Source organism: Salvelinus alpinus, chromosome 8 (assembly GCF_045679555.1).
Source record: "Salvelinus alpinus chromosome 8, SLU_Salpinus.1, whole genome shotgun sequence".
NCBI lineage: Eukaryota > Metazoa > Chordata > Actinopteri > Salmoniformes > Salmonidae > Salvelinus > Salvelinus alpinus.
Window position 1 is genome coordinate 58,698,940 of NC_092093.1, and position 15,441 is coordinate 58,714,380.

Genomic DNA, 15,441 nt, shown 5'->3' on the forward strand with positions numbered 1-15,441 from the left:
GCGACAAAGGCTCAGTTCAGTGAAGTTTCTAGATGAGGGTCTATGGGTTGTTTCTGGACAGAGACTGAAGGTTTTCTTCTAGAGAGGGGCATACCAGGGAAGCCTCCCACGTAGACCGGGTCCTTAGTCTCAGCGGAGGTGGACTGGGGGTGGGGGTTGTCAGTGAGCACCGTGACCCCGTCCACGCTCAGACTCAGAGCATTCTTGGTCTTCTTGGCCAGCAGGGTGTGCCAGCGGCCGTCACACAGCCACCGGCCCAGCCGCAACGTGGCCGACACCCGCCCGGCGCCGTTGTTCACGTGGAACGCTGCCTGTCCGCTGGCCAGCTCCAGGCCGATGGCGTCCACCTTGGCGCTGCTGACCCCCAGGAGGACACCGTCAGGCGCCGTGCTGCGGAACTCCAGCGCCACCGTCACGTCTGAGCCCACATTGTACCCCTCTTTCACTGCAAGGGACAAACCACTTCAGACCACTGTCATGCAGTCAGGACACACATGTCCTGTAGCCACTCACATACGTGTCATAAAACATGTTTAGTGTATGTATTGAGCTTGTTGGTATCTTCCTAAGCATTATTCCGGTTGAAAATGGAACAGAAATGATGACGATGTTGGATTTTCCTGACGTTTAGGGACATATTTTCTTTTACATATAGTTGGCATTTGAATCTAAAACAATGTCTTATGTGCCTTTAAAGTGAGGCATGTAATGGCGGTAGACTCACTCAGAGCAGCATATCCGCTCCCATTGAAGAAGGTCCCGTCCTGGGCTGCAGTGAAACAGTGAGCAGTAGACTGTTCAGACACTGGACTCTGGGTGTCAAGTTCAACACTGTTCAGAATCACCTTCTGGATGCAGCCAGCCAAGCTGTGGGTCACCTGGATGAGGGAATATAAACATTTTACTCGACAGCAAATGTACCACCTGCTTTCAAGACTGAAACAATGATCTAAAAAACAATTTCAGCATGAATAGAAAATCAAATCAAATGTTATTTGTCACATGTGCCGAACTTGTGGTGTAGTGTGCCATACGTTGCCTATCTTCTTGGCGGTGTAGGTCTGGGGCAGTCCTCCCAGGTACAGCTTGTTCTCCACATCCAGAGTGTTGCCTTTAGCCGGCACAGGAGCTGACGCCTTGTTGTCTACACTGATTACCACTCTCTTCTTATTGAAGTCTGTCTTCACCTGCACATGGAGACACACACACACGTTACAGGGTTGGGGAGAGTCGAGTCCTGACAACCTACCTGGTAATATCACTGCTTTCAGTCATGATTTCAAACTAACTTGAATTGTCGTAGTTTTGTTATGCATCCCCTGAATCGACCAAAATACAATTTGACCCAAACAAACACTGCAATCTACTATCACTTTTGGCCCAGAAGGGTGTGGTCACTAACTGTGTGCCACTGGCCGTCGTTGACCGGCACAGGGAAGGAGGTGATGGCGGGGCCGCTGCCCTTGTCACAGGTGAAGAACAGACGACCCCCCAGCAGCTGCAGAGTGGCGTAGTCCATCTGGTTGGCGTGGGCCATGTAGTAGATCAAACCACTCTGGGCAAAGGTACGCACAGATAGCTCCAGAGAGAAACTGTCAGGGAGAGAATCGAGAAGACATATGAAGCATTTCAGCCACTGACAAGGCTATTTGGAGTTATCCATGATTTGCTGTAAGATAAGGACGTTTGTTAGACTTCTATACAGGCAATGACAAAGTGGATATGACAATTTGTATTGCCGTGACCATCTCATAATAATCCAATATTGTTGAATACATCCACCAACCAAAAAACTAGCCTGGTCCCAGATCTGTGCGTGCTGTATAGCACAGCATGTTTGGCATGACAATGACCATAGGAGTTGGCAAGAGCGCAAACCGATCTGGGACCAGGCTATAGAAGGAGACAACAGATCTGGAACCAGGCTATAGAAGGAGACAACAGATCTAGGACCAGGCTATAGAAGGAGACAACAGATCTAGGACCAGGCTATAGAAGGAGACAACAGTTCTGGAACCAGGCTATAGAAGGAGACAACAGATCTAGGACCAGGCTATAGAAGGAGACAACAGATCTAGGACCAGGCTATAGAAGGAGACAACAGATCTGGAACCAGGCTATAGAAGGAGACAACAGATCTAGGACCAGGCTATAGAAGGAGACAACAGATCTAGGACCAGGCTATAGAAGGAGACAACAGATCTAGGACCAGGCTATAGAAGGAGACAACAGATCTGGAACCAGGCTATAGAAGGAGACAACAGATCTAGGACCAGGCTATAGAAGGAGACAACAGATCTAGGACCAGGCTATAGAAGGAGACAACAGATCTAGGACCAGGCTATAGAAGGAGACAACAGATCTGGAACCAGGCTATAGAAGGAGACAACAGATCTAGGACCAGGCTATAGAAGGAGACAACAGATCTGGGACCAGGCTATAGAAGGAGACAACAGATCTAGGACCAGGCTATAGAAGGAGACAACAGATCTAGGACCAGGCTATAGAAGGAGACAACAGATCTGGAACCAGGCTATAGAAGGAGACAACAGATCTAGGACCAGGCTATAGAAGGAGACAACAGTTCTGGAACCAGGCTATAGAAAAAGACAACAGTTCTGGAACCAGGCTATAGAAGGAGACAACAGTTCTGGAACCAGGCTATAGAAGGAGACAACAGATCTAGGACCAGGCTATAGAAGGAGACAACAGATCTAGGACCAGGCTATAGAAGGAGACAACAGATCTAGGACCAGGCTATAGAAGGAGACAACAGTTCTGGAACCAGGCTATAGAAGGAGACAACAGATCTAGGACCAGGCTATAGAAGGAGACAACAGATCTAGGACCAGGCTATAGAAGGAGACAACAGATATGGAACCAGGCTATAGAAGGAGACAACAGATCTGGGACCAGGCTATAGAAGGAGACAACAGATCTAGGACCAGGCTATAGAAGGAGACAACAGATCTGGAACCAGGCTATAGAAGGAGACAACAGATCTAGGACCAGGCTATAGAAGGAGACAACAGATCTGGAACCAGGCTATAGAAGGAGACAACAGATCTAGGACCAGGCTATAGAAGGAGACAACAGTTCTGGAACCAGGCTATAGAAGGAGACAACAGTTCTGGAACCAGGCTATAGAAGGAGACAACAGATCTAGGACCAGGCTATAGAAGGAGACAACAGATCTGGGCTTATTGAACTGTGCCTTCCTCTCAATTACACATAATGTAGGCTACAGTGGAACACTTGAAAAGACTTCAAGCTAAGTCAATGGGAATGTGTAACATTAGCCCTGCTCGTTTCCAAGCAGTGCCGGAGTCCCTCGTGAATTATAGATACTTACTGGGACAGCAATTATAATTCCTATCTTTAATGAAGAGATACAATATGCTCTCAGGCTCAGAGAAAAGCAATCAACGATTAAGGCCTTAAGAGTGTTTTTTGCTATGCACTATACTGGATCTTACCTTCCTATGCCACTTCAATGTACTGGAATGTTGGCTTGACCCTGTTTTACACATGTAGCTATGGGCCAACTGATATGAAGGCTAAAATGTCAAAAATGAGATACAACACTATGTAAGCCTATAGAACCATAGACGTGTGAATCTGTAATATACCATATAGAATTATAGCATATAGAATATTGCATATAGAATTGCGACAATCATTGAAATATCACTGGATATGATCTGTATGTGAAAAAGGATTCTGTAAGTTGTGAGATGTTGATGAAGGGAGACGGTAGTTGAATGAGCCACGTCTTAGCACTGACCTCCTCCTCACTGTGTTGGGGTTGATGTTGAGGACCTTATGACTGTGTCTGGAGATGCCAAACTGATTGGCCTCTGGGAGGGATGTGCTGTTGTCCATCGATGCACACTGGAGAGAGACACAGAGTGATCAAAGAACAATGAAGGAAAAGTCGAGGAACTATCTGTGACGACAGGGTGACCTGTTGGAAGGTGGAAGAGCTGCTGTTTATCCTAATAATAAGAGCTGTGTGTATTTCAGTGGGTGTTACCGTGAGTGTGCCGGGGGTGAGAGCGCTGAGCTGAGTGGGGGGTGGTGGATGGGGTCTGGAAGGGTCCAGGGTGGGCTTGGCCTCCAGGTCAGTGTCATCAGGTAGGAGGACCCTCTTAGGCCTCTCCTCCAATAGACAGCTGTCCATGTCCACGTTGTGGTACTTCACCGCAGCTGACAGGTCCAACAACCTATAGGGACACAGCACTGGTCAGAGCCTTGGGTTACTATGGATACCATCCATCTCCTGACAGTACCATGGCAATGACATTAAAGGTAGTAGCGATATAAACACACCGAAGTTCCCTGTGGGAAAAATCAAGTTGTTCTATCTACTTGCTATTGTATTCTATAACATATCTATCTCCAGAACATAATGACTCTAGTCATGCCACAACTTCTCATGTGTCTTTCAAGTCCAAACACATAAGCAGACACCATTTAGCTAACATTGCCTTCAAATGGCAAACACTTTGACAGGGCCTATGATTCTGATATAAATTGCACTAAACATGGTTTCATAGTGTATTGGGCGTGTGACTCACTTGGCATCCAGGGCCAGGTTCCTGATGCAGCCGTAGAAGGAGGAAGTGGTTCGTAGCAGTCCGGCGCCCTCTTCTGGCGGGAGGCCGCCCATGTACAGAGAGGTGAGGGTCAGAGAGGCCTTCTCCGAGGACAGGCGCACTGTCTCTTGGTGGTCCTCATCCACCAGTACCGTCATCGTCCTGGATGGATGAGACACACACACAGAGGACTGTGTCAGTAATAACTCTGCAGTGCTATTCCCCTTGGAAAATACTTCCTGTATATTATTCCACACTGGAATATATATTTCTTAAAAAGGTACAATATGCAATATTTACTGCTGTTCAACGGCCATTTCAAAGTGACTTTAATCCCATGGCAGTTGATTGTTATATATCCATCCTTTTATCAACCATGTGTAGGCCTATGTATAACATCAGTATACAAATATCTGATGGAGTATCATTTCAAATGAATGTTATCATTTAGAACCATCCATCAGCATAAAATCATCATCTGTGTTACAGCTTAATCAGTCCCTCTTCCTGGTGCCACTCACTTCCTGTTCCTCTGTAGGATGACAGAGTGCTCCTGTCCGTCACTGAAGCTCCCAGAGCGTGATTTGACCACAACCTTGTGGACGCTCCCGCCCTCCACCATGCTGACGTGAACCTCCAAGTGCCCCGACACCAGCATGACCGCCAGGAAGGGCTGATTGGAAACCCAGAGAAGGCTGTCAATATACGCTCTAATCTTACGTCATTTTCTTGGTTAGAGAACTCCAACTAAATCATGCTACAGTCACCATAACGCTCTCTTTACTCCTGCTATGGTGAAAAACATGGGCATACACACCAGTGGAGGCTGGTGGGAGGAGCTATAAGAGGACTCATTGTTAATGGCTGGAATGGAATCAATGAAACGGTATCAAACATCTGGAAACCCGTTGGATTTATTCCATTCCATTACAATGAGCCTGTCCTCCTATAGCTCCTCCCACCAGTCTCCACTGATACACACTTACCTGTCGTGCCTGTCTGCGTCTGCGGGTGCCTCCCTTGCTGAAGCCTGCCAGGATGATGCCAGTGTGGTAGCGGGTGGAGAAGGAGGCCAGCAGCTCCCCCTGGGAGCCAAGAGATATTGATGGCAGCTCCACATAGCCCTCTCTCAGTACAGACACACTGCGGATTGGCTGGAACACACACGTTTTTTTATTTGATTTAACTAGGCAAGTCAGTTAAGAACAAATTCTTATTTACAATGACGACCTACCAAAAGGCAAAAGGCCTCCTGCAGGGACGGGGCCTGGGATTAAAAAATAAAAAAATAAAAACAATATAAATATAGGACAGAACACACATCACAACAAGAGAGACAACACAACACTACATAAAGACAGACCTAAGACAACATAACAAGGCAGCAACACATGACAACAACATGGTAGCAACACAACATGACAACAACATGGTAGTAACAACACATGACAACACAGCATGGTAGCAACACAACATGACAACAACATGGTAGTAACAACACATGACAACACAGCATGGTAGCAACACAACATGACAACAACATGGTAGCAACACAACATGACAACAACATGGTAGCAACACAACATGGTAGCAGCACAAAACATGGTACAAACATTATTGGGCACAGACAACAGCCCAAAGGGAAAGAAGCTAGAGACAACAATACATCACACAAAGCAGCCACAACTGTCAGTAAGAGTGTCCAAGATTGAGTCTTTGAATGAAGAGTTGGAGATAAAACTGTCCAGTTTGAGTGTTTGTTGCAGCTCGTTCCAGTCGCTATCTGCAGCGAACTGAAGAGAGGAGCGACCCAGGGATGTGTGCTTTGGGGACCTTTAACAGAATATGACTGGCAGAAAGGGTGTTGTACGTGGAGGATGAGGGCTGCAGTAGATATCTCAGATAGGGAGGAGTGAGGCCTAAGAGGGTTTTATAAATAATCATCAACCAGTGCGTCTTGCGACGGGTATACAGAGATGAGCAGTTAACAGAGCGAGGCTGTTACTCATAGGGAATATGGCAAGTCTTTTCTATTCTGTGTGTCATGACGTTGGCAGTGGGGGTAGGTTTATGACAGTCATAAATACCTCTTTCCCCCCTCCCCCGTTCCTCTTCCCTACTGATGTGACATAAGAAAACCCCTTGGTTAACATAGAGATTCTGGGGACATCAGAAGGTGGGGGGGAATGAACTATATTCTGGTAATCCGACCAACTGAACATATGCGGTGGTACTTAAGGTATATTATGTCAGTTCGGTTGCCCTCTGACACATTCTCATCAATGATAGAATGACAAACTCTACTGTGGAAAGTCTAAACGTCAGAGGTATCGGATTCACATGGAATTGTTGTTTAATTGAAATGTTTGAATATGACATTATTTGTGAAGAGGTGAAATGTAATTTTAGCTTCCAAATGAGAGATCTGTGCTTTCATAAGTTTTCCTCTGCTCACAGTGGCCCGCCCCTGTGAAGAGGCATGGGTTATAAACTTTTCAGACACACCCCTCTCCCTCCACTATAAAAGCCATTGACAAGAATATAACTTTCTGTTCCGGGTACACCAGGATGACGATCCGGTGTCAGAATGGTTCAGATAATAACTACAGAACTAAGCCAACATCAGCATGGACTTTGATTGTGAATGGTATGAACTTTTATCTCCTAGCCGTTGAGTTAGCAACAGCTAATCGCAGGTTAGGAAGGACAGTCCGAGTATCCCGTCTACTACACACAACGTTACTCCAACGTATCCCGTGACTACCAGAGACATTCTCCAAAGGACAGAGGACTCGGGTTGGCGATACGGTCTTCCATCTACCACCAACCTACTGAAGCGCAGCTCAGAGTAAATATTTATTGCATTTTCCTTTTCAAATGGGCGGTAATTTAGAATGCATAAGATACTGTATTTACGATAGCACAGCTCGCCTATGTTCCAGTCTCCCGCTCTTTCACTAAGACTCAGCCCCTTCCCTTTGTGTAACAAGCTGTCATATCTATTCCGCCCGCTAGGGACGTTTTTCTGTATGACGTAATTTGTGATCACGTTATGATTTAATTGTATATGTGTGATTCTGTGTGATTAGTTAGGTATTTAGTAAATAAATAATTAAACCCAATTTTGTATTGCTGATTCAACTTGTTAGCCAGGATTCTTGCAGATAATCAAGGATTTACAACTTTCAGATGAGACTGAATAAAATGACGATTAATGTGACGGCTATGGATGTAAACTATTACTAAATCTTTAAGAGTTTATTCGAAAGATAACAGCTCTATAAATATTCTTTCGTGGTGTCCCTCTCTAGTTAATTAATATTTACATGATTAGTTCAATCAGGTAATATTAATTACGGAGAAATTATTTTATAGAATAGCATGTCATAGCAATTAATCTGGCATAGTCAAAGACACAACATGTGCAACAATATGCCATCATCATGTACTGCTGGGCACCTTCCTCTTTACAGAAATCAACAGCAAAAATCAAATGCCACAACTGTCACTGTCACTATTCACTCTTCCCAAAACCCCTGTCTACCTTTCATTTGTTTAGAGAGGAAGAAGGCCCATTAAGGAATAAATAAATAAATGAAGGTTCTTGACTTTCAGTTCTCTAGCCTCTAACACACAGCCTTTCTAGCCTCTAACACACAGCCTGTCTTACCTCTAACACACAGCCTTTCTAGCCTCTAACACACAGCCTTTCTTACCTCTAACACAAAGCCTGTCTTACCTCTAACACACAGCCTGTCTTACCTCTAACACACAGCCTTTCTAGCCTCTAACACACAGCCTTTCCTACCTCTAACACAGCCTTTCCTACCTCTAACACACAGCCTTTCTAGCCTCTAACACACAGCCTTTCTAGCCTCTAACACACAGCCTTTCTAGCCTCTAACACACAGCCTTTCTAGCCTCTAACACACAGCCTTTCTAGCCTCTAACACACAGCCTTTCTAGCCTCTAACACACAGCCTTTCTTACCTCTAACACACAGTCTTTCCTACCTCTAACACACAGCCTTTCTAGCCTCTAACACACAGCCTTTCTAGCCTCTAACACACAACCTTTCTTACCTCTAACACACAGCCTTTCTTACCTCTAACACACAGCCTTTCTAGCCTCTAACACACAGCCTTTCTTACCTCTAACACACAGCCTTTCTTACCTCTAACACACAGCCTTTCTTACCTCTAACACACAGCCTTTCTTACCTCTAACACACAGCCTTTCTAGCCTCTAACACACAGCCTTTCTAGCCTCTAACACACAGCCTTTCCTACCTCTAACACACAGCCTTTGTTACCTCTAACACACAGCCTTTCTAGCCTCTAACACACAGCCTTTCTAGCCTCTAACACACAGCCTTTCTTACCTCTAACACACAGCCTTTCTTACCTCTAACACACAGCCTTTGTTACCTCTAACACACAGCCTTTGTTACCTCTAACACACAGCCTTTCTTACCTCTAACACACAGCCTTTCTTACCTCTAACACACAGCCTTTGTTACCTCTAACACACAGCCTTTCTTACCTCTAACACACAGCCTTTCCTACCTCTAACACACAGCCTTTCTTACCTCTAACACACAGCCTTTCCTACCTCTAACACACAGCCTTTCCTACCGCTAACACACAGCCTTTGTTACCTCTAACACACAGCCTTTCTTACCTCTAACACACAGCCTTTGTTACCTCTAACACACAGTCTTTCTTACCTCTAACACACAGCCTTTCTTACCTCTAACACACAGCCTTTGTTACCTCTAACACACAGCCTTTGTTACCTCTAACACACAGCCTTTCCTACCTCTAACACACAGCCTTTGTTACCCCTAACACACAGCCTTTCTTACCTCTAACACACAGCCTTTGTTACCTCTAACACACAGCCTTTCTTACCTCTAACACACAGCCTTTCTTACCTCTAACACACAGCCTTTCCTACCTCTAACACACAGCCTTTGTTACCTCTAACACACAGTCTTTCTTACCTCTAACACACATCCTTTCCTACCTCTAACACACAGCCTTTGTTACCTCTAACACACAGCCTTTCCTACCTCTAACACACAGCCTTTGTTACCTCTAACACACAGCCTTTGTTACCTCTAACACACAGCCTTTCTTACCTCTAACACACAGCCTTTGTTACCTCTAACACACAGCCTTTGTTACCTCTAACACACAGGCTTTCTTACCTCTAACACACAGCCTTTCTTACCTCTAACACACAGCCTTTCCTACCTCTAACACACAGCCTTTGTTACCTCTAACACACAGCCTTTCTTACCTCTAACACACAGCCTTTCTTACCTCTAACACACAGCCATTCTTACCTCTAACACACAGCCTTTCCTACCTCTAACACACAGCCTTTGTTACCTCTAACACACAGCCTTTGTTACCTCTAACACACAGCCTTTCCTACCTCTAACACACAGCCTTTGTTACCTCTAACACACAGTCTTTCTTACCTCTAACACACATCCTTTCCTACCTCTAACACACAGCCTTTGTTACCTCTAACACACAGCCTTTCCTACCTCTAACACACAGCCTTTGTTACCTCTAACACACAGCCTTTGTTACCTCTAACACACAGCCTTTCTTACCTCTAACACACAGCCTTTCTTACCTCTAACACACAGCCTTTCTTACCTCTAACCCACAGCCTTTCTTACCTCTAACCCACAGCCTTTCTTACCTCTAACCCACAGCCTTTCCTACCTCTAACACACAGCCTTTGTTACCTCTAACACACATCCTTTCTTACCTCTAACACACAGCCTTTCCTACCTCTAACACACAGCCTTTGTTACCTCTAACACACAGCCTTTGTTACCTCTAACACACAGCCTTTGTTACCTCTAACACACAGCCTTTCTTACCTCTAACACACAGCCTTTCTTACCTCTAACACACAGCCTTTCCTACCTCTAACACACAGCCTTTGTTACCTCTAACACACAGCCTTTCTTACCTCTAACACACATCCTTTCCTACCTCTAACACACAGCCTTTGTTACCTCTAACACACAGCCTTTCTTACCTCTAACACACAGCCTTTCTTACCTCTAACACACAGCCATTCTTACCTCTAACACACAGCCTTTCCTACTTCTAACACACAGCCTTTGTTACCTCTAACACACAGCCTTTGTTACCTCTAACACACAGCCTTTGTTACCTCTAACACACAGCCTTTCTTACCTCTAACACACAGCCTTTCTTACCTCTAACACCCAGCCTTTCTTACCTCTAACACACAGCCTTTCCTACCTCTAACACACAGCCTTTGTTACCTCTAACACACAGTCTTTCTTACCTCTAACACACATCCTTTCCTACCTCTAACACACAGCCTTTGTTACCTCTAACACACAGCCTTTCCTACCTCTAACACACAGCCTTTGTTACCTCTAACACACAGCCATTCTTACCTCTAACACACAGCCTTTCTTACCTCTAACACACAGCCTTTCTTGACACCATAGGAGTCTCGGAGAAGGTCAAAGTTGGAGCGGGCGATCTCCATGTTTTTGATGCAGCCCACATAGGACCGTGCTACTACTTGTCTCCTGCAAAGAGAATTCAATTCACAATTTACCTTATGTTAATTTACAAAATGTAGAAAAAAAATTAAATACAACAACTCAAACACTAAACTCAATATTGACATTATGCAGAAGGCTAAAGGCATTCACATACTAGCTTTGATCCTAGCAGATCTTGGCTAGTCTGTGCCTTGCATACTCCCTTAAAAGCCGCAATATTACTGTTTGTCCTTCTTGAGACGCCGTAGCAACAAGTACACTTCCTCAAAATAGTCTGAATTAATCTAAGATAACTCAAGAAATGTCTCAAGAAACTCAAGAAATTTTTAATTCACTTTGACATTATTGCCGAGGTCTTACATCTAACTAAGATGTCTGGTGCAGTATATCTCAAGTGAAAAAATTTGCATGAAAACTAGTAATTTGTCATTGAATGACAACATACACTTCATTGAAGAATCCTTACTGTTGACCAATCACTGACGAAGGGGCATAGACTTTGGCTACCGAACCTCAACAAGCCGCAGGAAAAAAATGTAGCTGCTCAAACAGCCGAAAAATCCCCTGCTGAATGCTACCCAACACCAAAATTAACATTTACATTTACATTTAAGTCATTTAGCAGACGCTCTTATCCAGAGCGACTTACAAATTGGAAAGTTCATACATATTCATCCTGGTCCCCCCGTGGGAATTGAACCCACAACCCTGGCGTTGCAAGCGCCATGCTCTACCAACTGAGCCACACAAAAACGTCACTACATTTCATGATAATATATGTGCAAACTGTTTAGACTGAGAAGCATACAGTAACCTTAAGAAGCTACACCAAAAATATATGAATCACAGCAACACAATTGCATATCAACTAGGAGTATTTAGCAGGTAGGTGAAGTACGCGACAAAGTAGTTCCAGTACCTGATTGGTCGAGACATGGGCAATCCCCCGATGTAGATTGGGTCCAGGTCGGAGCGGTTGAGGTCAGAGGCGGACCCAGGAGACTCTGCCTCTATAATCTCTTTGTCTGATGAGTCTGCAGCCATCACCGATATATAAGCTGGGAGGATAGAAAGAAATACAACAGTTTACTTTACATCAGACCTGGGTTCAAATACATGTATATTTAAGTATCTGCTTATTTAAAATACTTTTTTCTGTGTATTTGAGTACGTGCCTAAAACATGTGCTTTTATTTGAGTATTTGAATCGTTATTTGTTAAAACAAAATAGTCCAAATTGTGTTTGAGTGTATTTTCAAATACTTATTTCAAATACTATTTTCAAATACCTGGGTTAAATGGATGGGAGTGTATTTGAGTCAGTGTATTTGAGTATTTTCAAATACTTTCCACGTGTATTTCCTACTTCAGGGGGAAAAGCTGACTGTGACCCCGAAAATTATGGTTGCCCAACTATACCCTATATAACTCTTAGCCTATAACCTATGAACTATGACCTTTGCGTTTGTTCCTCTGCAGGGTGATCTTGTACCAGCTGCCAGTGTTATAGGCTTTGTTGGAGGAGAGGGTCAGAGGACCAGAGCCAAGTTCAAAGGTTAGATGCACTTGGCCCTCCACCAGCTCAATGGACAGGAAGTCCCTCTGAAATAACAAATAAACACATCAGTCAATCTTTATCGTCCCTAGAGGGTAATTTGACTTGCCACAGCAGAGGACGATAGCTTTCCACTACAGTATGTACATCTAGAAAACAAATACAGACTGTTCAGGGTGGTTGTAGTGTGTTTGTGGGTCAGCAGGGGGCGTACCGTGCCGTTGGAGGCCAGGTAGAGCAGCAGGCCGTTGGGGGAGAGGGTCTTGAACAGCAGTACGATGGAGGTGGAGGTGGAGCGGAGGGGTTTCTCTACAACTGAGTAGCCACTACCATCAAAGTGGAAGGACGTCTCCTCCGTCTGGGGACTCATGAAGCAGCCGCGACACTGGCCCTCCCTCTCGGCGTAGTTCCACAGCCCGATGTTCTTCTCGTTGAGCGACGCCTCCCCCATACAGCCCTTGAACTGGGTCATCTTCACCGCGGAGGACTTCTGTGTAAAAGAGATTGAATAAATGGTTTCAGATTATCTCAGTGCTTTGCATGTCCTTTGTAATTTTGTGTCAAGCGACTTGAATGTTTTTGAAAGTTTTATTGGTGGAGAATACAGAATGATACGTGTTGTTGACGTAACCATAGGTGTGGGAAGATGTTTGGGGGTGAGGGTGCAGCGATTTTTTTTCGCCAATGGTGTAAGGGTGCTGAGAATGTTTTGTCAAGGGGGGCTATATCGGTCTATACCGGTCCACTAATACAGGACTAGTAAATCTTTTTTATAGTGATTTTTCCCACGGTTATGGATGTAACTTGAATTGAACCAGTTCAAGCTCTCAAGGACCCAAGGTGGTGGCTAGAACCATGTCTGAGTGAAAATGACCCAGCCAGGTGTGACTGTACCTTGATCTGGCCTCCCAGGCCGCCAACAAATATGAGGGTAAACTTGTTGACATCCAGGACCGTAGCAGAGCGTGGTGAGGTGGTCTTGACCGCGGGCAGGGGGTCTGAGTCATCCAGCTGGTGGACTGACAGCGTGCCGTGCCTCCCAAAGCGCGTGGCGTTGATGCGATGCCACTTGTTGTTGTTGATCTGGATGTCAGGGTACTCCAGTTTGGCGTGGCCTGAACCCACATCCCACAAGAACCCCACCTTGCCATGATGCATCTCCACCGCCATGAAGTCCACCTGATATACAGCACCAGTCAAACGTTTAGAACACCTACTCATTCAAAGGTTTTTCTTTTGTACTATTTTCTACATTGTACAATAATAGTGAAGACATCAAAACTATGAAATAACACATATTGAATCATGTAGTAACCAGAAAGTGTTACTTTACACATGTAGTTATAGCGGTAACATTGACGTACATTATAAAGGGTTTATGAAGGGTAGTTTATAGATGGTTTATAGATTATGTATAACTCTCTGCTTGAATGTAGATTATATAGACTTTAGTTTAAAACATACTTATGGGTAATCATTACGAGGTACTTTCGGTGGGTGACTCACGCTGGAGCTGCTGCCCATATAGAAGAGCAGGTTGTCAGGCTCGCTGGTCTTGACGGTCATAGTTAGAGTGTTGAAGTTACTGGAGGACATCTCAGGCTTGTAGGCCCTCACACAGTCTTTGTCTGCCAGCACTGACACCTTGATCTGTACAGGCGAGAAAAGGACAATATTATGTATGTCAGTTGAGGACAGAGTGGGTTGGTCCATGTACAGCAGGGTTCCATGTACAGCAACTGGAGGCCCGTGGGGTGGTGGTTCTATTTGGCCACCCCAAGTTCTCTGAGCAAAAACCAAATAGTTGGACACCAGGAAATCAGCACCAAGTGATTGTCATTTTGGAAATCTGAGACACGTTATTGTAATTTTGGAAATCTGAGACACGTTATTGTCATTTTGGAAATCTGAGACACGTTATTGTAATTTTGGAAATCTGAGACACGTTATTGTAATTTTGGAAATCTGAGACACGTGATTGAAATTTTGGAAATCTGAGACACGTGATTGTAATTTTGGAAATCTGAGACACGTGATTGTAATTTTGGAAATCTGAGACACGTTATTGTAATTTTGGAAATCTGAGACACGTTATTGTAATTTTGGAAATCTGAGACACGTTATTGTAATTTTGGAAATCTGAGACACGTGATTGCATTCAAATGTATGCGAGACCCGCTCCTCTAGTTGATGATCCCAGATGTACAGTGTGTGTGTGTGTCTGTGTGTGTAGTCCAGCAGCAGTGACTAACCGAGGCAGCCTGTTTACGGGCCTGGTTGATCATCTCTCTGATCTCAGACAGGTTTCTGCTCAGGTTTTCCCCCAGGATCTTCAGGGGTTTAAGACGGTCATACAGCCTCTCGGTACGACTCTCTGCCTCCTTCAGCTTAGACTCAGCTGTCCTGGCTAAGAGGGGCAACAGATAGGACAGGTTAGTAATGCTAATGTCATCTTACTCATCTATGTCAGTCACATAATATCTCTAGAAATGAGCCTGTAATTGATATGTCACGATAACATGGTAATAACATTTGACTAACATTAAACAGGTATTTGGGACACTACTTGGCTTCTAATGTGGTGTGGTTGAAAGCTAGAGTCCTTAGATGCTACATCAATTTTTGGACTTATAAATGAATGATTTTGTACCCATTGAATCTTGAAGAATATAACTTGTAAATGCCTCCTGAGCTTAGTTCAAATGTCACACCCCATCAGATCGCTA

General features: G+C 44.5%; 1 protein-coding gene across 1 annotated transcript in view; it reads right to left on the minus strand.

Annotated features, from left to right (window-relative positions):
• The window catches only part of LOC139583363 (laminin subunit alpha-1-like), a 109,209-nt gene that overhangs the window by 426 nt on the left and 93,342 nt on the right, over nt 1-15,441 (minus strand). The window contains exons 41-56 of the mRNA XM_071414351.1: nt 14,968-15,122; nt 14,222-14,365; nt 13,610-13,894; nt 12,930-13,205; nt 12,618-12,762; nt 12,080-12,218; nt 11,070-11,184; nt 5,582-5,749; nt 5,117-5,268; nt 4,578-4,757; nt 4,034-4,223; nt 3,785-3,891; nt 1,403-1,592; nt 1,035-1,187; nt 725-878; nt 95-445 (exon numbers count right to left, since the gene is read on the minus strand). Coding sequence (XP_071270452.1) covers nt 95-445; nt 725-878; nt 1,035-1,187; nt 1,403-1,592; nt 3,785-3,891; nt 4,034-4,223; nt 4,578-4,757; nt 5,117-5,268; nt 5,582-5,749; nt 11,070-11,184; nt 12,080-12,218; nt 12,618-12,762; nt 12,930-13,205; nt 13,610-13,894; nt 14,222-14,365; nt 14,968-15,122 — 2,904 coding nt within the window. The remainder of the gene's footprint in view (nt 1-94; nt 446-724; nt 879-1,034; nt 1,188-1,402; nt 1,593-3,784; nt 3,892-4,033; nt 4,224-4,577; nt 4,758-5,116; nt 5,269-5,581; nt 5,750-11,069; nt 11,185-12,079; nt 12,219-12,617; nt 12,763-12,929; nt 13,206-13,609; nt 13,895-14,221; nt 14,366-14,967; nt 15,123-15,441) is intronic.